The sequence below is a fragment of the Tamandua tetradactyla genome, chromosome 2 (assembly GCF_023851605.1).
Source record: "Tamandua tetradactyla isolate mTamTet1 chromosome 2, mTamTet1.pri, whole genome shotgun sequence".
Taxonomy (NCBI): domain Eukaryota; kingdom Metazoa; phylum Chordata; class Mammalia; order Pilosa; family Myrmecophagidae; genus Tamandua; species Tamandua tetradactyla.
Window position 1 is genome coordinate 185018631 of NC_135328.1, and position 26131 is coordinate 185044761.

Here is a 26131-nt window from a genome sequence, read left to right on the forward strand (position 1 = left end):
TGTTCCTCTCCACCATTCCCCACTCTCCTGTATACATGTGCTCATGAGAACGGGTGAAAAACAGAAGAAACAGAATTCTGGGTAAAAATCCTGGGTAAAGCAATAAAGCTGTCTGGTACTCTCAATTCCTACCCCCCCCCCCCTTTTTTTGGTGGGGGGGCGGGGGCGAGCACTCTTAAACTGATGAAGGCTTTGTGAAAACAAAGCTAATGTTTTCAGATCTGTGCCAGGGTTTGGGCAAACTCCAAACAGACATCAGGTAAAAAGTATTATAAAAGCTATAAAATAACCCTTTGGCCTTCAGTATTATCATATACTAGTTTTAACATAAAGCATCTTCAATATAGATGGAATGAAACAAGCTTGCTCCAACTGGAAAAGGAAGTGATCTTAGAACTGACGGCAAACCGTCAATCAGGTTCTGAAAATAAGGGTTTGGTTTCATTGCACATAGATTCACTTCATCCTTCCAGCGAATGGGAGATAGAAGTGATTGAATGGATACAATTCAGTCTTAAGCAAATTAGTTTTCTCTTGTTCTGGGTTTTAAATTGAATTACATTTTGTTTTCCTCACCAGTATAAGGAATTTAAAAAGTGAGGTCAACAGGTGGCTCTCATGTTCAGATCACCAAAAGGGAGCTTTCAAGATTATTACTCATACCTTATTTTATAAGTGAGGAAACTGAAGCTCATAAAAGAAAATTAGTTTAAGGTTCCAAGGAATTAGTGGCCTCCACCTCCAAAATGTCCTACTGTTCCTACCATTTTTTCTTTCAACAGATTCTTACTTGAAAATCCTGTCACCTCAGAAAGCTAAGTATAGAATTACCATATGACTTGGCAATCTCACTTATACGTATGTACCCAAAAGAATTGAAAGCAGGGATTCTACAGATAACTGCATACTGATGTTCACAGTGGCATTGTTTACAATTGCCAAAAGATGGAAGCAACCCAAGTGTCCACCAACTGATGAATGGAAAAACAAAATGCGCTATATACGTAACAATGGATTATTACTCAGCTGTAAAAGGGAATGAAGTTCTGATACATATGACAACAGGGATGAAGCATGAAGACATGTTGACTGAAATAAGCCAGAAACGAAAAGACAAATTTTCTATGGTCTCAAATATGAAGTAATTAGAATATGCAAACTCATAGAAACTAGAATACAGATTACCAGGGGCCAGGATGGGGGTAGAGAATGGAGAGTTAATGCTTAATTGTACAAAGTTTCTGTTTGGGGTGACAGAAAAGTTTTGGTAATGGATGGTGGTGATGGTAGCACAACATTGTGAATGTAACTAATAACACTAACTTGTACATTTGAATGTTGTTAAAAGGGGAAATTTTATGTTGTATGTTACCAGAATAAAAATTAAACAAAATGACAGAATTATAAACAGTGACCCCTAACATGAACTATGGACTATAGTTAATAACATCATTAAAATAATATTGTTTCTTCTATAGTTACAAAGGTACCATACTAAGACAAAATGTTAGTAAGGAGGACTTGTGTGTGAGGACGGTATATGGGGACTCTGTTCTTTCTGTATGCTTTTTCTGTATACTATACTTCCTCTAATTAAAAAAAAAAAAATCCTGTTACCAACTGGTATCTGAACCAAGAACTGATTTGGGAATAGGGGGTATTTAGACTTAGGGTGAAGAGGTGGCAGAATGAAATTCCTAACGAACTGAAAAATGAAACTGAACCTCAACACATCCATAGACCAAACTCGTCTTGGCATTCTATCCTCTTCCCAAATACCTCCTCTTATAGTCACACCTTATTTGTTGCACCAGTGCCAAATATTTACATTTTCCTTGAATCCTTTTCACTTTTCAAGCCCCAACAATTTTCTTAAAATCTCTCAATTTCATCTACTCTTCTCCTTGTTGCAATTGTCAGTACAGACCCTCAACAGGTTTGCTTCACTTACTCCAGTCTGTTATCTAGTGTTTCCATTCTCAGCCCCTCAAATCACATTCCAATGATTATTAATTTGAACATGTTAATCTGCTTAAAATCCTCCAAAAGCTCCCAGATGCCTACAAACTCAAGTCCCAACTCCTCAGTGTTCATGTTTTGGTTCCTATCTATCTCCACAATAATCTCATCTCCCCCAACACTCCTCCTATAAAATTATTTGTGGTTCCCTAGAAACATGCCTTTGTATCTCTGGCTTTGCTATGTTCTTCACGTTCTGCTTGGCACACCTTTTCCTTTTCCCCCGGCCAACTGGTGAGTGCAATCCTCCTCCGGAAGCTATCTTGACTACTCAGAGTTAATCTCTCAGAATTTTCCTTCCACAAAACTTTAAGACAATGGTCACTGAAAAAGAATCTTGATCTCACTGGCTCAATAAGAAACAAATTACTGGGGTAAAATATAAGCACACATTCCAGAAAATACAAGTACAGTTCCAGTTTATGTGTGGCATGAAAACTTATATTATGAGTAAACAAGATATGGGTGAAAAATTGTAATTTATTGAAACTCAACTCAAAAAATATAAGATGCTGTAGTGTACAATATATTACACAAAGCACCACCAGGTGCACATTCAAGTCAAGTAAGAACTCCATATCCCTTTCCCTAGCCCTCCCACCCTGGGACCTTAGTATTTGTTCCATATACAATCATGCACACTTAATTTGAAAAAGGAAGCCCCAGATATTTTGATGTATTAATTAGCACCAAACAAGAGTACAGTTCCATTTCTTTTTTTTAATAAACGAAAAAAAAAAAAAAAACCCAATCAATAAATCAACTGGAGAGCTAATGAACTCAGCCAATACCGCTGACATAGATATTATACATTCATGTAAATACACAGCCTATTCTACCCTAAACAACGGTGTGGCTGGTTCTCAGCCTTTGTTCGAGTTGGCAATTGTCCCCACATTGCAGTGTTGGAGCCAGTCTGTTTCTAAAACAAAACTGCTATTTAGGAACTTGCTACACAAAGCTCATCTGTCTTTTTTGTTGGAAACAAGTCTAAAATTGGTGTGGAAAACTTAGATCTTTCAAGGACAACTACTGGCCGAAGATAATGAAGCTGTTTTAAGGCAAGCTCTCCACAGTCTGTTAATGCTTTGTCCAATACGACCCTCAGGTTTTCCAAGGAAGGAACTGCTGTTGTCTCAGCTACTATTAAGGGTGGGATAGCAGTCAGGTTCTCATGAATTGCAGAATTACTGGAAGAATGAGGTATGTCAACTTCAGAGTCATTGTCATTTACCATATTATCTGCCATAACACTCCCTGGTAAGTCATTACTGGGTTGTGAAGAGTTACTTAACGTTAAGTGCTCTGAAGGCTCCCAATCATCAAAATCATCTTCTTTCTCTTCACTTTCCTGAATAAATTTCAGAAATGAAGATTCAAATCCCATAGGTTTATAAGTCTTCAAATCAAATGACCTGGGCTGTGAATGCTTCCTAAAATTTTCTTTGGAGACAATGGTTGAATTTTTTACAGTGTTTTCCTGCCCTGAATTATGCTGCCCAATTTCTGAGTCTTTGATCCTTGGTAAAGGCAGCTGGAAACTTGTGAAATAAGTCCCACTTTCAGTTCCATCAGGATTAGATATGGGATTTTCTATTTTACAAGGAGGAGGCTGAACTATATTACATTGTTCCAAAGAAGTGGCTTCTGAGCTATGGTTACATTTTAAAGTTCCCCTGTAGAGTAGGGTATCTGCATCAAATACTGGGTTGCTTTCTGTACACACTTTCTGACCTCCATCCCTTTCACTTGGATGAGGGGAATCAGTGTTCTGGACCAGTGGGCTACTGTCTCCCACAGAATGGCTGTGTTTTGTGTGCTCTGACTCACAGCTTCTGTTCTCTTCTTTCTTTATACAGGGCTCCACTTCAGAGGGCTCCTCTTTAATTTTGGTACCATACTTAACACAAACGACAAGGTTTTCCATCTGTTGCTCTAAATAGGCACTACTCATCTGATGGGTACGTTTGTAATGCCTCACTATGCTGCTTTCCAACTTCACCACAGATAAACATCCTTGAACCATGCAGGGGTACTGTGTGTGCTCAGACTGCTCCACGCACATATGGAGGGCTTCAGCTCTTGTTTTAAAACTAATTGGAGCTTTCTTTTCTTTGATTAAGCCACATTTTTTAGCCTTAGCACTAAATGATCTCCTGGTGCTCTGATGTTCAAGCCCCTGAGTGTGAGTTGTTTGACACACCTTTTCACTCCTTAGTAGCCTTTCATTTGCTACTTTCTGGCTTCTAAAGAGATCATCATAATAGTCCTTATGTCGGTAATACACATGTTGAGAGTAATTACTGCGATGGGTGAAAATCTGGCCACAGCCATTAAGATCACAATGAATTTCATAATCTGAATGTATGTCTCCTTCAATATTATGTTGCTCCAACAAGTGGTGCTTCAACTTGTTGAAAGTATAAAAAACAGCAGGGCACTGAGGCTGGTTACAGGAAAACCTTGCTGCAGATTCAGCTTCAGAAAGCACTTTAGGCTCTTCAATATGGTCTAGGTTATGAGAGTCACTACAGTGCTTAGCAAGAGCTTTGGAACACAGGAAGCGTTTATTACATTCCTTATATTTGCAAGCGAATATCTTTTTACATTTGACAAGTTCCCTTTTGGTTCTTGCTTTGTCTTTCTCTAAACATAACTGTTCTCTGTTGTACTGATGGACAGTTCTATAATGGCGAATCAAGCCTTTTAGATTGGTGAATGACGAGTTACAAGTTTTATGGATACAATGGAATGGTTTGTGGTATTTATTTAAAATATAGCACAGATTTCCCTTAGCAACAGTTCTCCTGCTACCTCTCCCCTCTCTTCCTTCTCGTTCTTCTCTATGGCTACCAACTGGTGATGAAATATCAGATGTTTTACTTTCTGTTTCTTCACAAGATGATTCTAAATCTGTTTCTGAACTGCATTCATCCTTTTTAGAATGACAGTGTGGCTTCTCAGGGTTACTGTTGGGATCATCTCCAAGTTCCACAGAGCAATCACCTTTCAACCTGTCAACTGAACATGGGCCTTCATGATCACATTTTTCATTATCCAATAGTTTGTGAGTTACTCTGTCACTGCCAATTTGATGTTTATTTTTATAATGAATCCTAAGATGTGTTTTTCTTGTAAATGACCTTTGGCAAATATGACACTGGAATGGGGAATATCGATGTTGAAACATGGTTAACTGAAGGACTTTTTCTTTTGAATAATTATGCTTCTTAAGATAATGCATTAACAAAGCTTCTCTGGTTACAAATTCATATTTGCATCCTTGAAGCTCACAGAAAAAAGGCTTAGCTGCCAACTGTGCAAGGTATTGACTTGGCACATTTTCATCTTGATTCTGAAAATTAAGGTCTGAAATAGATGAAACTGACTGAAGAGATTTAGCACCGCTGGATGGGTACCCCTGCAAAGACCCTGAGAAAGATCCATGTGTTATGGAGTTTTTCAAGCTTAAATGTTTCAAGCGCAACAGAAGTTCCAACATGGTATCCTCCGTACATGGCCTTTTAGAAGCACAAATAGAGGCTTCTGAGGAATACCTCTGGTGTTCTCTTTTACATTTAGCATGAATATTATGATTTAGACCTTCATCTGGGGAGTCACTGTTTGTATCTGAACTGTGTTTAGGTTCTGCATCAAACTTTTCAGTTGCTTGATTATGTTCATTACTCAAACAGGGAAAGAGATCTTTCGTCTTTATTTTTTTGGGTTTGAAGTGGTATGGATGAACCTTTCGTAGATGCTTCTGCATCCCTCTTTCGTTTTTGTACGTAGAACCACAGCCATCAAAACCACACGTAAACTTATTCCCATCAAAACAAACTGCTACATTGGAACATTTTCCTTTTAAACTGGAGGGCACAAAGACTTTCTCATGGGATAATAATATATCCTGCATGGCTTCAGAGTGATCCAGTGTGTCGATTAACTCTTCGTTCATTGAAGCTGAAGAAGTATGACTTAACTGATCACTAGAATTACTGTCAGTGTTTTCTTTCAGATTTTCTGCAGTTTCTGTATCAATTTGAGAAGTAGCTGATCCTGAACAAAAAAGAAGATCCTCAGGTAAATGTGATTTATCAGTTTGGTTAAGTAGATGAGGCTGATCAATACACTCTTGCTTTTCACCTGCTGCAGGCTCAACTTTCACTGACTTCTTCATATCTCCATTTGAGCTTTCAACATTATGCATTGAGAGGTGATTCTGATATTCAATTTTGGAATAATAGAACTTTTTACAGCCAAGAAAGTTGCATGTGTAAGATGCATCCCTAAAGTGTTGTGCTTCATGGTGGTACAGCTGCCCCAAGTCACTGAAAACAATATTACAGCCATTTAATTCACATTTATAACGCAGATCATCATGCTTTTGTTTATGATTAAGTAGTTCATTCACTGATCCAAACCTAGCATAGCAATCTATAGATACACACATATAAGGCTGAGGACCACAATGCACTTGTTCATGCTCTCGCAGGTGAAAAGCAGACATGAAATGCCGTCGACAATAAGTACACTTTTCTCTTCTATTTTTCATATCCAAGTAGTGCTTGGCATTTTCATCATTATTTTGGTGTTCAGCTTTAAGATGTACACTTAAGTATTTAAATTGTTTAAACACACGGGAACAGTCTGTGCCAGGGCAGGGATACAAATCTCTGTCTTGCAGGTGGCAATCTTCTAATTTGCTGAATGTGACGTATTCATGAGACTCTCCTTTGGTTTGTTCATTCAATGACTGATTTTGCTCTGGAGTTGCAGAGGGGCTCTTGGGACAAATACCCTTTTGAGAGCCTTTCAACAGTAATTTCTTTCTAGAGCGATCCCTCCTGCTTGGTGGCATTTTAACGTGTTCCATCACATGTGGAACAAAAATTTCTTTCCTCTTGAATTTTTTGATACAAACCGGACAAGTGTAAATTCCGTCTTCCATGTGCATTTTAGAATGATGAAGAATCCTGGCCTCTATACATTCCCGCTTACATAACAAACAGAAAAATTTATACTGAAGCCACCTCTGGTATCTTTCAGAAGAACCAATGGGTTTTTTGTCTCTTTTCTCCTTATGCTGATCTGTCATATCTCTTCTTCTATATTGTTTATCTTCTTTACCCTCCTCATAGTCACTGAGAAATGACTCTAAAACATCTGTGTCATTAATAGACATTTCATAGCCACTTAGATCATCATCAGAATCTGAGGCTTCTTGTCCTAGTAGTTGGTGGCAGTGTCGTTTTAAAGTTTTCCAGTCCCAAAATTCAGGATCAAAAGGCCAGTGGGCTTTTAAAGCTAATAAGAGCTCACATCGGAGAGAATTCGGAACTGGTGCATTTTCTTCATCAAATTTTTGATCTGGTTGCAAATACAGTTCTTCTAACATATTAAATCCATCCAAACTAGGTTCGATTAAGAATTCTGTAAGCTGACAAGCTCGTCTAACTTCTAAATCTTCTGGTAAAAGACAAGCTATTGTTTTACAAACTGAGGCCTTCATTTCCTCATCCTCACTTGATCTGAGTTGAAGAGCTCTGACACATAGTAAAATAGACACTCCAAGACCAGCATCTTGTGCCTACAAGAAAAACAGAGAAGTTACTTTTTTCATACAGCAAAAATTCATAGAGATTACATAATTTTCATTAATAATATATTTTAGCATCTCAAATTCTTTATGGAGTTCTTAAAATTTATATGAAACCTTTCTTCCTGCCAAATTACATTTAAAACTTTCTTGACTTAACATGCAAATGACTGCATTTGATTTTATAATTATGAACAACAATATATATTTAGAGAGTACCCAACTTTACAAGGCATTGCGTATTAAAGCAGTCCCAAACCCTCAAGGGATTTACCTATGTGCCACATGAATAAATGTTAAATGCACAAGAATTCACAGGAATTCAGGGTAAAGTGAATCTACATATTGAATTCAATTTAAAATATTCATGTATCATGTTTTTCAAAACTCCAAGGCTAAACTTCCCAATCAAAAGACACAGGCTTGCAGAATGTATTAAAAAACAGGACCAATCTATATGCTGCCTGCAAGAAACTCACTTTATATTCAAGGACAAAAATTGGTTGAAAGAAGATAGGATTTAACAAATGAATATGATTGTTGAATCATTAAATTGATTATTTCTTTTAGTCTCCAGTATCTTAGAGCACCTGGAAGTAAAAACCTAAAATTGTGGAATTGTAACCCATGTCAAACTCTGAAATATGTTCTACAACTAATTGTGGTGCTGTACTTTGAAATTTATTGCTTTTATTTCTATAGATGTTATTTTTTTCACCAAAGGGGGGGGGGGGAGTCGATTGTGATGATAAAAAATATTTACGCCTTAAAAAAAAAAAACAAAAAAAACTCCAAGGCTAAAACAAATGGTTCTCCTCCTTTCCCCCTAAAAGAATCACCCATGTACATAATTTCAGTTTTCCATGGAAAAAGAACAGAAATTAGAAAATCTCTTTACAGCAAGAGGGTCTCAGAAACTAGTAAGAAAAAAAGAAACAGGAAGATCATGTGTCACGTGAGATAAAAGGTTAGCTAGCACAAGCAAGTTGTTACATGAGAAGCTAAGGTGGAATGTGAAAATGAGAAAAGAAAGGGAGGACAATATAGTAGAGCTTAAAAATGTCGTGATTAAGAGTATAAGGTCTAAAGCCAGACTTTGATTGCATTTGAACTCCACGTACATCAGTGACAAGATTTTAAGTCCTTCAAGCCTCAGTTTCCTCATTTGTAAAGTGGCAATGGAAGTAATAGTATTTTCCTCATAAGGTTGTTATAAATGAAATAATAATGTAAAGTGATTACTACAATGTTGGAACATAGTAAATATTCAATAAAATACCATGTACAATAGCAGAACAAGTTCCACCATTCAAATCAGCAAACAATCTGCCACGCAGTTATTCTGTGTTGGGGCACCATTCTAAATGCTGGGAGCAGAAAGAAATAGTGCCATCATTTTGTTGAACTTTACTATTTCCATGGCACTATTTTAAGAAAACTCTTTGCATATATTATCCTCATATTATAGATGAAGAAACCGAGACTCAGAGGTTAAGTTGTCCAAAGTCACCAGTTAGTGCATGGAGGAGCAAGGATTTGAACCTAGAGCAATCTATTTACAGAGCCTGAACTCTTAACCTCTTCACATTCTATACTGACTCCAAATCTTAACTGATTTGCTATATCTCATGCACCCTTGATACAAATATGCCACACCACTCTTGTTCCCTTAGCATCCTGGTTTAAAATCCACCATTTTATTTACTCAGCTCCACATTCCGTACCCTAATTATAATTTATTTCATACCTCTCTTTTGGCCAATAGCTATGTGGCATATCTGTTCAGAATGTATAATGGTATTTACAATTATGATTCTTTGAAATGTGTTAATGATGTCACATATTTTACCACCTCAACCAGATTAGGCTGTTTAAGAAAGAATGGACATTTTGCTATCTACCTCACAGAGTCTTCCAAAAGGAGTTAAATAATAAAAACTTGTTGAAAACCTATGAATTGTTTTAAAACTCACCTAACTCTCTCCAAATCCTCTGTGCTCTTACTTAAAAATGATAATCGTATCACATTAATCTATTAAGCCAAGATACCCATGCTCTAACTCCTGGTTTGGGTATGAACTAGGGATATACCTATCTAATTTTCATTGTCTTTATTACTATGGCAAAAGGATTAAACTAGATGAAGTGATGTTTTGTAAGTCATAGTGCCATGATATGCTCTATCAAAAGGGAACAAGTTCAAACAGGTTGGATTCAAGATGATCACCCTATTTATTCCTTTTATCTCAAAATATGACCACATCTATATTCATTGTCATACTATTTTTAAAGTCTTGGGAGATACCCTGGATTCCCAAAAGTCATCTCTTCCATTTATGACTTCCTCAAATTAAAAAACCAGAGTATAGTATCTGTAAGCACAGTTAAGACGGGTACCTAAAGACAATACCAGTCCAAGACTTCTTTAAATTAGATTCACGTTTAAGATTATTTTGACCATTTGGGTGATGTGAATGTGGGGTACAAATCCACTAGGAGAAGGGGAGATGATCTGGTTTAATCTCTTCATTTATAGGAAACTGAAGCCCAGAAAACAGATACCATTACAAGGCCCTGAACAATATACACTCTTCTACAAAACTGAACATCTGATTTTTATCTGGTTACACAGTCACTTGGAATAATGGACATATTTCCTAGCCTCCCTTTCCTAGATATGGCCACAGGTATTAATTGTAGCTAATAGAATGTATGGTGTCCAGAAAGTCTCCAAAGTGCGTGTGTATATGTTAGGGGGAATGGAGAAGATGTGAAGCATAATGTGATTTGCCCTCCCACTCCCCCACCCCCACTTCTTCCCTGCTATATGGAATGGAGACTAAATTAGAGATTGGAATAGTTAAGTCTTAGATCATGCGATAGAAGCTATGTGTTAATGGTACAGATAAGAAATCTGGGTTTTTGCTATGTGGAGCCTCAAAACCTATCTTAGGCTATCTAACTGGACTACCTACCTACTTGAGAGAGAAGAAACACTCTTCTATAAACCACCGCTATTGTGGGATATCTGCTATTAACAATAGAACCAGATTATTATATAGGCCATATAAACCGTCTCTTTAAAAAATCAGAAAACTGGGGCTAAGGGAAAGTTCTAGTAATGGATGGTGGTAAGGGTACCGCAACACTGTGAATGTAATTTATCCTACTGAATGTACACTTGTGGTGGGGGTAGAGAGAGGCTGGGATGGGAAGATTTATATTTTATTTATGTTTCCACAATTTAAAAAAGAAAGATAAACTAAAGAGACAATGATAAGTAAATGCAATACATGATACTGGACAGAATCTAAAATCAGGGAAGGAAAGGTTCAAAAGGACATTGCGACATAAGAAGAATGGAATATAGAACATAAGCTTTAGATCAATGTTAATTTTCTTGAACTTAATAACTCCACTTAAGGTGATTACATAAGTGAATATTCTCGTTCACAGGAAATGGAAATATGCATTCAAGGAGTATGATGTGTACAAACTGCTCCCAAATGTTCAGTAGATAGCTAAACAGACAGATGATGGAAAAGAAAGAGAGAGAGAGAAACAAAAAGAAAGAAAGACAGGGGCTAAACAGGTAGATGATGGAAAAGAAAGAGAGAGAGAAACAAAAAGAAAGACAGGGAGGGAGGGCAAAGGTGGCAAAATGTTAAAATTGGTAAATCTGGGTATCTAGGAATGTGGGGGTATGTTGGAGGTTTTTTTTTTTTTTTAATTCATGGACCGGAAAGTGAACCAGGGTCTCCTGCATGGCAGATGAAAATCCTACAACTGAATCACCCATGTACTCTATGTTGGAGTTCTGCTTGTATTATTTTTGTGACTCTCCTATTTGAAATTATTTGAAAGTAAAGTGAACTCAAGTTAAACAGACAAACAGGAAATGAGTCTCAATTTGAAAGGGATCCTACACTTACACATATACCTTCTACCTACTAGTTCAATTCTCTCCTACCTTTTGGGCCAAATATTATAAATTAATTTTATAGTGGAGAGTGCCCTGAACTGAACTGGGATTAAAGAGAAACAGGTTTGGTTCTACAGATGAAAAGTAACTTCCTTGGTCTGTTTCAGAAGCCCACTTTCCCTAGTCCTCTACCAGCTTACCCAATTTCTGTGGTTCCTTGTGGTAGGCAGAATTCTAAGGTAACCCTTGATGACCCTCAGCCTTGTACAATCTCCTCCCCTTCAGTGGGTGAAACCTGTATATATGATGGGATATCATTCCTGTGGTTATGTTGTTATATGGCAAATAATCTCCTCCCCCTGAGTGGGTGAAACCTATATATATATATATATACACGATGGGAAATCACTCCTGTGGTTATGTTATTATATGGCAAAAGAAATTTTGCAGACGGACTTAAGTCTCAACACAGTTAACCTTAAGTATCCAGGTAGGCCTGCTCTAACTAATCACCTACACCCTTTAAATGGGACTAGAGATGGAGTAACAGATCCAAAACCTGAGAGCAGCCTCCAGAAGCTGAGAGCAGACCTAGTTGACACCTTGATTTCAGCCGTGTGATATCCTGAGTAGAAAACCCAGCCATGCTATGTTAGGCTCCTGACCTACAAAACCGTGGGCTAATAAACGGGTGTTGTTAATTATACAGCAATAGAAAACTAAGACATTTCTTAAAGATTAAAAAACAGAAGAAAACTTTTGAGGCCAGCTGTAAAACCATTTTAAACAAAGCAGGTTTAAACACTACTTGGAATATGTTCCTTCTGGGATCAGAGACACAAATACATTCACAGTGATTAAAATAATTATTATATAATTTGTCTAATCATCAATTTGTTTCTGATAGCAGTTTAACCCTTTCTTAACTTCACTGGAGAGGACTAGATCAACATATTTCAGATGAAGTATAGAATACAGAAGGCTACTTTAAAGAAAGAGGGAGAAGTATCAAAGATACAGCTATGCCTCAACTTTAGTATAACAATCCTTGGATACTCTCGAAGTAGTAGCCCATAAAACATTAACCATGAGCCATTATATGTATAGGTATATGGAAATCTCAGTCATGAGTAGATACTAAAATAAAACTAAACTAAAAAGATCATAGCATAAGACTCATTCTAAACTCCCAAGTTGGTGGCTTTAGCATGTATCTATAGGGCTGTACTCAAAGAACAAAGTTTTATATAAGGGCACTTAAACATTTCCTAAAAATATTCAACCTGTTTCCTATGTTTCTGAATAAAGTTTAAAATTTGTGTGCAGTCAATTCTGAAACTGACCTATTACTTCAAAACCTAAAAAATGTATCACTCCATCCCCAAGGAGATGAAAAATATAATTACTTGTCTTCATTTATAATAATTATGCTAATTTACAAAGGAACATGCCTATATAAAACACAGAACACTGTTCTAGGGAAAGTAGATACAGGGTGATTGAGGTGACAGCTAAGAAACATATGCTCTCTTCTCTTCCCACTTTAAACTATCTTTCCATTTAAAAAAATTGTGTATTCCTAGGAAGTCAATCCTTGAAAACACCTAGATTTGTTCAAGTCTATAATCTCATTAAACCTCTTTATTTCTCACTTTCACTTATCTATATAAAGAAGCTGCCTGGGAATCTATCTACCCACTCATTTCTTCCCTCCAGCCACAACCAGTCCCCAAAACATAAATTACTCACTTCAGTTTGTATAACTCTAATCAGGCAAAATAAATGCTGCTGTGTTTTGGCTATGACGCCAAACTGACGACAGCGCTCCAAAAAAGTGTCTAAAGAAGGGTCGATTCTTCTTTGCAGTTTACTCCAAAAGAGAGTCAGTTCCCTATAAAAAGAAAGATGGTAGAATATTTAAAGCAACTGGTATTTGCTTACTCCCTTCCCCTGCCTCCACTTGGTATGTAAAAACAAGTTGACTGAAGAATAAACAAAATCTGGAAGAAAAAGTTGTCTATATTCACAACTGCTTCCCCCTAAACTGGTAAATTTGTTAATTCTCTGAGATTTCCCCACTTCTTTTTATTTTGTGTCTTGGGGGAAAAACAAAACAAAAAGACTTTCTATATGCTCACTTAAAAAGAAAATTTATTTAGATTCCATCTGTTCCAAAATATTGTACCCATTACAGTGGTAATTGTACTGATTGAATTAAATTCTATCTTAGTGGACAGGTATCATTCAGACATTGCAACACCACCCATGAAATATGTACAACTAACAGGCTACTGTACATTTTTCTACATTGGCCTTGACTTTACAGGTCCTTTTCATCTATAAAATGTCATGATTCTACTTAGGCCTGTATTTTGGAATGTATAAATATTACTAATAATATTAGTAATATTATTACTAATAATATTAATACAATGGGCACTCTTGGAAATGGCTAAAATATAGGAATACCACAAATATTACAGAAAGAAAGCTTGAAAAGAGTAAGTTAAATAAAAATATTTAAAGTATAAGAGAAAACTGTCAAGCAAAAAAAAGCATTAGAAACTTGAAAATGTCAAGGATAAAAATGCTAAATTACTAATGTAATGTATATGCAAGGAAAGCTACTACCAAAACTGAAGAGAATGTTATCACTTAAAAAAAAATGTGGCTCTTCAGTGGATATTATATATTAAATTATTTTAATAAAAAGTAACCACATTATTTTCATAAACCAGTATTTAACATTAGTTTTTACATTAATCTTTAAACTATTCCAAAATCCAAAGTTTAAGAAATTAAGACATCTCTTTTTAAACAATAGCTTGAAGATAAACATTGATTTTCTTACATTTTTAAGGATGTAACTGGGGCTCTTATAAAGTGATATAAAACTTTCTTTAAAGATTGAAATGAATATACAATTTCTCAAAAAGGTATATTATTAAAGCTTATAATATTTAATGATGGCAAATTTGAGCTATAACAAACAAAATGCACTTAGAGTACCTTTAAAAATATTTGTCTTTGGTGACTAGTGCTGCTTTCCTAACCAGAAGAAGTGAAAATTGAGACATACCGGCTTTAAAAATAGCTACCAGCCAGGTAAATAACTGGGATGACCGTTTATTTTGAAACTCACAAGACTGCTTTATTCTGATTTAAGCATCTTAGTAATAAAGAAACCTATGAGAGTAGTACAAAAATCTGAAAGGCAAAAGAAAGAGAGATATATCTATGCTCAGAGATCAAAGAATTTCTGCAAAAATGTATTTGTATGAAGAGTTTATGAACAGAATAAAATGATCTATCAAAGCCAATAGAATCTGAAAGGGTAAATGATATGAAATACCTAAAATTCATCAACTAGCTAGAGGTTTATAAGCTAGACAAATCTGATAAAGTGGTAACAAGCAGGGTGAGAATTAAGATCTCTCAAATAATTATTAAAACAATAGATCAGAATGTCTATGGCTTGATTTATTCCAAATTAAATATTTCAGGGTTCAATTATCTTAACTTCAAATAAGCATGATCAAAAAAGGGCATTTCATCACGTGTTTTATTTACCTGCAGTTGACAATCAATAATTTAAAACTAGTACCCATCCAAACATACATGTCTGAAAGATGACAACCAGTAGTACATCACTAGTGAAAATGTCATTATGTCATTTTAATCTGCATATTGGGGCAATGAAATCACCAATAAATAGTTATTTATAGCCTGCAGGATCACATATGCATTAGGATAAATCCTTCTTCAAGTGCTACAATACTGCTTTTTTTAAAGACAACCATTAAAAAACACTGAAAATGATCCCACGGAGTAGATGTTCTCAGTGTTCATGATCTACTGCAACACCAAATTAGCCCACTGTCTAGCTCAAATCAACAAACTATATACAAATTCACACAAATTGGAAAGGAAATTTAGTTCTATTAATAGCAGGCAACATGTCTTGGCAAGGATGTAGCTAGCAAGCAAGAACTTTAAACTACTGTTTCTATATAGCAGGAGGCCCAGGACGTCCAGTTAACATGTCACATTGAGATCCAGAATTTACGCATTTTAGAAATGGGGCAAAGAAAATCTTGTGGAATTAAGGAATCTATGGCCTAAAGAAGGCAAGTATAAATAAAGATGTGATTTCCATGATCTCTTTTTTTCCCTACACAATTCAGTTAAATAAAACAGAAATGGATGTACAGTCTTCACCAGGCACTGGGGACACGAGGATGAATTAGACCAGATACATGACCCCAGTATATCACAGTCTAGTGGGGGTGAACAGACACATAAACCCATTTGAAGAAACACAAGTGTACAACACACAAATTTAAGCTCAGAGACACTGTACATCATCATTCAACCATTCAAAATGGTTATCATACTCACTTACATGGCTATTTCTCAATATGCTACCATTGCCAGACAATAAGCAGACTCATCCCTCCAGCCCTTCTTTAATTTTTACAGATAGCCAAAAATCTTTTGAGGCTAAAATTAATTACTAAATTAAAGCAATACAACTTTTGAGATAAAAAATATGGTGACCCTGCTATAAAGCTGGTAAGATATTTTATTGTGGTTTGTCAATGACTCTAAAGGAAATTGCTAAAATAATTCTTTAAATGTTTTGAGTGATATGCATAACTTACACTTCAAATATTGGCATATATATTTAAAAGTAAGTTTGAATGCTTTTATTGTCATATTTCATCTAAGATTTTTCAAAAACCTAGGTACACTTCTTATCAGAAATACAACATAACAAAGATTTTTTTTTCCTAAACAAGGATCAAATACCACCCCTTACAGTCACTATCTTAATACATGAGAAACTTACAGCCCCAAAATAGAATCTATCCTATCCAAAGAAATTCTTGGGAGCACTTTCCTTAATAAAATTCATTGTTTTTAAAGTTATAGCTATTTGAACTCCAATACCCTACAATCTCCACCAAAGAAAAAAAAAGACCTCTGGAAACAGTGGAAGGGTAAAATGCTGCCCCAATCCTAAAATTTTAGATTCTCTTTCTCTTCGAATTTCAGAAAAAGCTCTACTTTTAACAAAGCAGGCAGTGATAAGACTTTCTTTCTTTTACTCCTTACTGCTCCCTCTCAGGAGGCCAACAAGGGAAAATTCTGTTAATCCCTTCCTGCTGCAGAGGAACAGCATTAATCCTAGATTCACTAACATCCTTGGATGAACTAATGGTGGCTAAGAAAAGACATAAAACTTTACAGGGCACTGTAAAAGGGAAGCTGTATCAGGAACATTAAAATAATTTTGTGAATATATTTTAAAAACATGCTACATATATGATTTAATTTATTATTTGGACTGAAAACCTAGCTGAAACTAGCATATATTTTTTCATTTATAGGTAACATTCAACTTTCTTTAATCTTTCAATTACCACACAAATTAAAAGCAAATGAAAAGGTTAATGGGCAAAGAAATTAATTTAACTGTAAAAAGAAAAATTGGAGTTTGTTCCTCAATTACTGAGGTATGAAAAGATATCTCTTTTGCTCGACTTAAAGATTAAAAGCCTCACTGCTGTTAACAGTTTTAATATTATTAGTCTCTTTTTTTTCATAGTAAAATGCCCACGATAATTATTCCAAAATATATTAAGTCCCTTTCCCACTGGAGATATAAGTCTGATAGTGAACATGGTAGTATAAGACTGCAATTCAGAAAACAACAGTACAAAAGACACCGGATTAGAAATTTAAAACCGTGGTCTCAAATCTCAGCTTCACAGCCTTAGCTTTTTTATTATTATTATTTTTGGAGGGAGGGAGGTTCATGGTCCGGGAATCAAACCCCAGTTTTCCGCATGAAAGGCGAGCATTCTACCACTAAACCACCCGTGCACCCCACAGCCTTAGCTTCAAGACTCTGGACAATCACAAGATTTCCCTGATGTCTTCAATCCTCCACTGTCTCCATCAAAATGATTATTAATGAGGACTGGGTAAGATAATTTACAGTACACATTTTTAAACAAAATAGAAAATAAAAAAATATAGTAATACACTAATAATAAAACTACACAAACATATGCTGACGCTCAGAGTGAAATCCATAAGGTCTGAAGTATGAAAAAAGCTTCACTAAGTTTTCCTAAAAGCAAAATGTGCACTCTCAACTTTCAGCTATCCTTAGGTTCTGAAATATCCTTGGCTTCTCCAATGAAGATTACACAAATCCAACCCATTCTTTGAATTAGACTCAAATACAACCTCCTCTCTAACTCCTTCCTTAAAGGCTCTGGTGTACAATGACCACCTTTTTCTATTCTCCTATAGCATTATCCATATCCCTAATCTGCTACTTACTGGCAGTTTTGCATTTCAGAGGCTGCCTATTTGTTTGCCCTAACTGGATCCAAAACAGTCAGAAGGAAAGATCCATAGGTTTAGTAATGACTTTGAGGGTAAACAAAACACAAGTTTGACCTAGAAATCTATATAATTTGGCCTCTTTCATTAGTAGGTTTCCAAATAAGAAGGGAAATATGACTACCTGAAGATATTAATGAATGTAAGGAAAATCTAACACCAATTTGTTTCATACTGCATTAATTTTATCTTCAAGGAAGACATATCTGAGGTAACAGCTCTCTATGGGACAATAAAGAGGAATTAAAACTAAACTTTTTACTCTTTCTTTATTTTTGGACTTGTCTTGAATAGATTAAATCCACAATATTTTTAATTAAATGTTTAAAGTTTGTCAGCAAGATTTTGTTCAAACACCAACAGTTAATTTGCTTAGACTTTAAATTTGAAATAAATTTTATATAAACCCTAAATGCTATACTATGTACTAACAAATAAAGGGAATAAAAACTAAATATACTTACCAAGAACAATATACACTTGCAGTTTGGAGCTGCTGGGTAAGGTAAGTCGTACAAAGAACAAATGCTGTGTTATCCTGACCCTCAGATTCCAGATTACATATGATGTCTAGTACTTCCTTGCAGTCGACCTTTGCAATCTATCAAAAATGAGATGACTAAGTCAAAAAGAAAATGGTGACTTTCCTGTAAACTTTGTCAAATAATGTGAAACTTCTTTATAACGTTTTCTATCTTTGATAACTGATGAGGCAAGAATTAAAGGGACATAATTTTCTTCTATTGACTAATTTCTGGATTTCTGGCATGAGTACTTCATGTAAGAAAATATTAAACAGAGAAGGTATTAGACGCTATAAGGAAGTTCCACTGTGGTCTCAATACAGATAAAAACAGTACTTTTGAACAGTTTTTTAAAAACTACTCATGAACCCTGTTACCATGAGTTAAATTATGTACAACCATCCCAGGTTATTTCACCTGAAGTAACAATCTTTTTTCTAGTCTTTTTTTCCCCTCTACTTTCTTTTTTACTGTATTTTAAAAAATACTATTAATAAGAAGAATCTAACCCAGGAAGATACTATAGGTGATAAACCAGTAAAATTGGCAAGGTAGGTAATATTATTTCTACTTCACAAATAAAAAAATGAGCCTAAGAAAAGACTGATCCTCATCTCAGGTCAACTGCTGGCAAGTAATTAGAAATAATAATAAGCAAAGTGACAAAGTAGTCTCATGTCATTTTATATCTACATCTTAAAAGGGCACATTTCAGAGATTTATAGGCTCTTATCTTCTGAAAAATTGGTAAGAAAGAGGGATAAAATGAAGTAATTTAGAAACAAAACTTTCAAGTAAAAATTCATTAACTTAAAATGACAGGATGGAGATAATATGTAAAATGTACATGCTGGTCAAATTAGTACTATTTACTAAGTAAGTACCTGCTCTATGCTAAGTAACGGGGAAACAATCCAACCTGATATTTCTCCTCATAGAATTCACAGTCTACTCAGGGATAATAAAGATGTAGCCAATTACAAAGAATTACAACATGTGTTAAATGGTACAATGGGAGAATACAGAGCATTTAAAAAAATTTGTTTGAAAAGAAAAATTATCCCAAATTTGGAAGATAAAGGAAAAAAAAAGCTTTCTGGAGGTGACATATGAGATGAGAATTAAAGAACGAGTAGGGATAAGCCATAGGAAAGTGTAGAATGAAATAAGGAAAATGTTTCAGACAGGGGGAAAAACACATGCAAAGACCTAAGTAAGAATGAGCATGGTACTGGAGAAATAAATTATTTCAGTATAACTAGAGACAGCCCAGCTAGAATTGGAGCATCAAATCTAGGGAGTTCTAAGAGTGGAAACACTTGTTCTTCCAGTATCTCAGTGCCTTCTGAGTCTACCACAGGGATCCTAGCAACCATGCTCCTCTATTGGTCTAATCAAGCGAAGCTGAACTCGACCAACTTCTCAAACTAAACTAAACTTCAACCTTCTCTAAATGTTACACATTTTCTGGCAAACCTGAAATATTGGGTTTGCTACATAAAACAATAAGCAATTAATATTGCTGTTTACCTGATATTTTGGAACACATCTATATGCCTAATAATGAAGTTTCTGACAGAGTTCCATAACACTTAAGTAAGATATCTTATATACAATTTCACTTTCTGTCGATGCAAATGTTTCACTTTCATCAAGTTTTCTACTGAGAGAGTAGGACTAATTTATGATGGGATTTTTGTACAACCATCTAATCCCAGAACTCATTTATCTAATAAGCACTTATCTGAGTAATAACACAGGAATATTTTTCTAGACTTATCTTCCATTTTCATTTAACTAAATAATAGAATATGTGATCATTTTTACAATGAGGAAATTGAAAACAAAGTTTCTTCAAAGTCTTCCACTCCATGTAGAATCTAAGTCTTTTGAAAGCAGGTACCACATCTGACTTTATAATTTTACTCCCCTTAGTGACTGCTTCAGGATCTTCACATGACAAACAAGCACTTGGCTAACATTTTTTTAGCTGAAGAGACTCTTAATGTCATGCCACAAATACCTGTATGTTTTTTAGTATACAGGAAAAAGTTGTATGATAAAGAAATGGAAAAATTCACATAAATTAAACTGACATACTTTTAACAACTCATTTATAATGCAATATGTTTTCCCCAACCTTTTGCAATGGATTGCTTAAGACCACACTAAAAATAAAATATCTGCCTCAAAACACTTTCCAGCTAAGGTAAACCAAAATGAAGATTACTGAGAAGCTTTTAAAAATTTCAGTGGGTATTTAGGAAATATCTTCTACTTGGATGGATATTGAAATAACAATTTTTTTATATTATGATTTCTATCCTGGGGACTTACATTCTATCGCCATTAAGCCAAGTTGGACACACTCATCAAATACTTAAATTTTTGTTTATTATCTAATTTACTCACTAAAATATAAGTTCCATAAGGGTAAAACTTTGTTTCATTCACCATTGTATCCTCAGTGCCAACAACAGTGCCGACACCAGAGGAACATCAATAATATGTGTTATAATGAAAGAGAACCACAAGGGCGGGCCATGGTGGCTCAGCAGGTAAGAATGCTTGCCTGCCATGCCCGAGGACCTGGGTTCGATTCCCAGTGCCTGCCCATGTAAAAAAAAAAAAAAAGAAAGAAAGAAAGAGAACCACAAGATAAATGACTTAGTGTCTACAAGATGAGTGGCATTTTTATGAATAGCATGGAGAATAAGACTGGAAAAATAATGTAGAATGGAGCAAAGAAGGCTTTATGAAAAACAGCTCTTAGTGGGGTATCAGGGCCCACATGGATGGGGCGATGTGGTCCAAAGAAAGATGTCAGAATGAATAAACTAATAAATGTGCATGTAATCATGGCATAATAAGAAGGAAAAAGGTTATCCGACATAATTATAAAGGGCAATTATTTAGCAACCAGCTGGCATTTAGTAAACGACAGGGTGAAATAAGTAAGGTTAGTCTTAGGCAGAGCAAAATTGCACACCACCTGGAAGATAAACTGAATAAGGCCATGTTAGAGTTGTATAGTTTTGCCCTGAACAAAAGTAACCAGCCAAGGATATCAGTGATTGTCAATACCTAAATTCTGGCATGAGGTTCTTCCCTCAGAACAAGGAGATCTTTGAAAGGCAATCACACGAAGTGGGAGAGGGAGGTGTGACACTTTTTGTTGATTTCCATAAAGATGCCATACAGGCTAATGACAGTGGGAGACTGAAAGACATGGAATTTGTCCTCGAAGTTTTATGGAGAATCAGAGGATTTTTGTCATTGTTTTGTTTTGGTTGTATAAAAAAAGGGAAGATATGAAATCAGAATTGTTTTTAATGTAACTTTTATTTATCAGATTTCCCCTCATTATATAAATGTTCATGATACTAAACTTGAAAAATAAGAACAAAAATCATCCTTATATTCTACAACTGAATGAAAACAAATGTTAACAATGTTGAGAATTTTCTTCCAGTGTTATTTCTACATACAATGCACAATATGGGTTCAATATATAGCCCATTGCAAATATGTACATATTTTAAAGAAAGTTGGGATTGTGTTAGTTATATATTCCGTTTTGTTATTCTTGTTACCCTAGTGTTATATTGTGACATAATTTTAAAAAATACATTCAAAAGCTTGGCAAGATAGGTGGGGCTAGGCAGACTATAGAGACAAAGAGATCAAGAAGGAGATGTGATGAAACAAAGGTAGGAGAAAAAGAATAATGATAATACCTCTGCTATTTATATATAGCCTTACTATATGTGCCACTGTTCTACGAGTTTACATATATTACATCAATACATCTTCACTATATATAAAGCAGGTATACTATTCTTAGCTCCACTTTACAGATGACAAAACCTGAGACACAGACAGATTACATAATTTGCCAGAGATTATACTGTCTGGTTCCAGAGCCAAAACTCTTATAGAAGGGAAACTACACACTGTGTCTTCTCCAACTATCTGTTCTTTGAAGGCAAGTAACATGGTAATTGCTTTATTTTCAAGGGTACTCAATAAATGAATGAAATGAAAGGACAGGACCACAAGCAGAACCAGGCAAGAACTTAGAAGCACCTGAAAGAGTCTTCAGGATTGTTCACAACACACTTGTTCTCATCTTAAGCCTCTTTCCAATTTTAACCAGTTCCTTCAAGGTCTTCTCTCATCAGTATCTACTTCATAGCAAGGGTCTGATAAACTTGAAATAAAATATAATTCCTATATAAGCACTATCAATGGCATTTGAATTTACTAGTAATAACCATTAGGATAAAGCCATAAGGTGCTAGTACTAGAAACCCAGGTGGCAGGGATAAACACAAACTACTTTACTGTATGAATTCTATATATAGTACTACATACCTTCTTGCAAGCCCTGGTGATGAGAAAGGAATAAAAAAGAGCTGGCTTTAACCAGACAAATACATGAAAAGCCTCCTGCTACAAAGCACTTAAAGTCTTGGATTAATATAACAAGTAACTTTTATAAAGGCATAGCTAAACACTCAAGAAAGTAAAAGAAACTCCTAAAGGAGAAAAGTGTTAAAGTGTAAATTAACAACCACCTACCATGCTGGATCATTTGCTGATTTAATTAACTAAGAGGTTTGGGTTTTATAAATTGTGGACAAATGACAAAGCTTAGACAAGGGTATGGGTACTGAGACTAAAAAGTTGGGACCCTTGAAGAGCTGAAAACTAAGAGAAAAGGTGGAGGAGAAAGAACTTAGTAAAAGCATGGAATTAAAAAAAGGGTGGACTCAGGGAGACAACAGGACAGCTTATATTTTGTCAAGCTCAACCTCAGTTCTGGGAGGATAAAAAAACCCTTTGAGAATTTACTATCAGTCCTCATTTAAATTTGGAATTTCATATAACATTACCTCTTCTGTAGTCTAGAAATCCCAAACTGAGAATGTCAGCATTAGACTCCTAAGAAATTCAAATAATAGAATGATTTAGATAGATTTAAAAATATGCAAAAGAAAAAGAAAAGTCATGGAGGCTAGGGAATACAAAATAGTTCAGCTCCTACAGAAAACAGTTTGGCAGTTTCTCAAAAAGTTAACATGGAATTCTCATATGCCCTCACAATTCCATGATCTTATATCCCTGCAACTGAAGACAGGCACTCAAGACAGACACTCAATCAAGTGCATGTGCACACATATTCAAAGGAGTACATTTACAACAGAAAAAAGGTGGAAATGGCCCAAATATCCATCAACAGACGACTGGATAAACTAATTGTGATATACATACAAATACATTATTCAGTCATAAAAAAGAATAGCATACTGGTTAATGCTACAACATGCCTTTAAAACATATGCTAAATAAAAGAAGCCAGACACAAAAGGTCACATACTGTATGATTTCATTAATATGAATTATCTAGAATAGATATATCCGCAGAGACAGAATGCAGACTGATAGTTAACAGGGCCTGAGAGGAGAGAAGAATGGTAAAAAACTGCTTAATGGGTAAGGGATTTTATTTTGGAGTGACAGAAACGTTTGGTAAGATAGATGTGGTGGTTGTACAACACTGGGAATGTACTAAATGCCACTGGATTGTTCATTTTAAAATACTAATTTTATGTTATGTGAACCTCACATCAAAAAATTATTAAAAAAAAAATATATATATATATATACTCCGATTGAGGAAGTAACATAAGCCCCAACTTGGATAAATAAAATACCTAAATCTATACCTGAACATAACACCATAGTGAAACTGCAGAATACCAACAATGAACAGATCATGTTTGGAGCCAAAGACAGAACTGATTATCTACAATTAGACTGACTGATGATGTCTCAACAACAGCAATAGAAGCCAGAAGGCAGTGAAATAATTTCTTTCAAATAATAAGAGAAAATAACTGGCAACTTGGAATCACATAAAACAGTGAAATTTTCATTCAAGCATGAAGGTGAAACAAAGATATTCTTAAACAAATATTGTTCATTGCTGATGGGCCATCTTAAAGGGATCTCTAAAGGATATAATTCAGAAAGAAGGATAAAGATGCCAAAAGGATATGCTAAGATAAAAGGAACAATGAGCAATAAAACTACTGAACATGTGAATTAATCTAAACATTGATTATATAAAACAGCAATAATGACTAAAGAGGGAGTAAAATTCTAAGATAGCAAAAAACACACTAACAATATGAAGCTTTATTGAGATACAATTCAACACTTTTCACCCTATAAAAGTGTTCAATTCAGTGGTGTTTTTAAGTATATTCATAGACTTCTGAAATATCACCATTATTCAATTTTAGAACACTTTCTCATCACTCCCAAAAGAAGCCATGTACCCATCAGCAGTCAGAAGCCATGTACCCATCAGCAGTCAAGCCCCACTTCCCCTTCCTCTAGCTGCTGGCAACCACAAATCTACTTCTTGTCTCAAAGGGTTTGCCAATTCTGGACATTTCATAGAAGCAGAATCATACAATATGTGGCCTTTTGTGTCTGGCTACTTATACTTAGCATGATGTTTTAAGGTTCATCCATGTTGTAGCATCTACCAGTACTTGTTCATTTTTATGGATGACTAATATTCAACTGTAAGTATATAACACATTCTGTTTTTCCATTCATTAGATGATGGACATTTGGACTTTCTTGTTTATTTTGAATGCTGCTATGAACTTTCTTGTACATATTTCAATGTGGACATTTATTTTTATTTCTATCAGGCATATGAGGAGTGGAACTGCAGGTCAAATGGTTTATGGCTCTGTTTACCATTCTAAGAAGCTGCCAAACTGTTTTCCAGGGTGGCTGTACCATCTTACATTCCCACCAGCAATGTATCAGAGTTCTGATTTCTCCACATACTCATCAATGCTTATTACTGTCTTTCTTTTATTATAGTCATCCTAGTGAGCATGAAATGGTTTCTTAGTGTTGTTTTGAGTTGCATTTTCCCAACTGCTAATGATTTTGAACATCTTTTCATGAGCTTATTGACCATTCTGTATTTTCTCTGGAGAAACTTCTATTGACCATTTTTCAGTTATTTGCCTTAATACCTGAGTTGTAACAGTTATTTATTCGAGATACAAATCCCTTGTCAGAGCTATCATTTGCAAATTATTTTCTCACATTCTGTGAGTTGTCTTTTCGCTTTTAAAATGGCATTCTTCGAAGCACAAATTCAAAACATTCTGATGTAGTCCAATTTGTTTTGTCACTTGTGCTTTTGGTGGTCTATCTATGAAACTACAGACTAACCCAAGATCATGAATATATTTCTATATGTTTTCTTCTAAAAGTACTATAGTTTTAGCTCTTATATTTAGGTCTATGATCTATGTGAAGTTATTTTTTTATATCTGGTATAAGGAAAGGGTCCAACTTCATTTTTTTTCACATGAATATGCTGTTATCCCAGGACCATTCGTTGAAAAGACTATTCTTTCTTGCCTTGAATTGCCTTGGCATCCGTGTAGAAAAACAATTGACCATAAATACAAGGGTTACTTCTGGATTCTCGGGGGTTTATTTCTATTTCTAAATTCTAAATTCTAGTTGACTGATCTACATGTCTAACCTTATGTCATACCACACTGTCTTGATTACAGTAACTTTGTAGTAAGCTTTGAAATCGGAGAAGTGTGA

The 26131-nt window shown here is 35.2% G+C and overlaps 1 protein-coding gene across 1 annotated transcript in view; it reads right to left on the reverse strand.

The window, feature by feature from the left end:
* Positions 1–2237: 2237 nt before the first annotated feature.
* Positions 2238–26131, reverse strand: part of RLF (RLF zinc finger) — an 87644-nt gene continuing 63750 nt past the window's right edge. Inside the window, exons 6-8 of the mRNA XM_077150137.1 lie at positions 18419–18555; positions 13290–13431; positions 2238–7609 (exon numbers count right to left, since the gene is read on the reverse strand). Of these exons, the coding sequence (XP_077006252.1) occupies positions 2960–7609; positions 13290–13431; positions 18419–18555 (4929 nt within the window). The 3' untranslated portion in view covers positions 2238–2959. The remainder of the gene's footprint in view (positions 7610–13289; positions 13432–18418; positions 18556–26131) is intronic.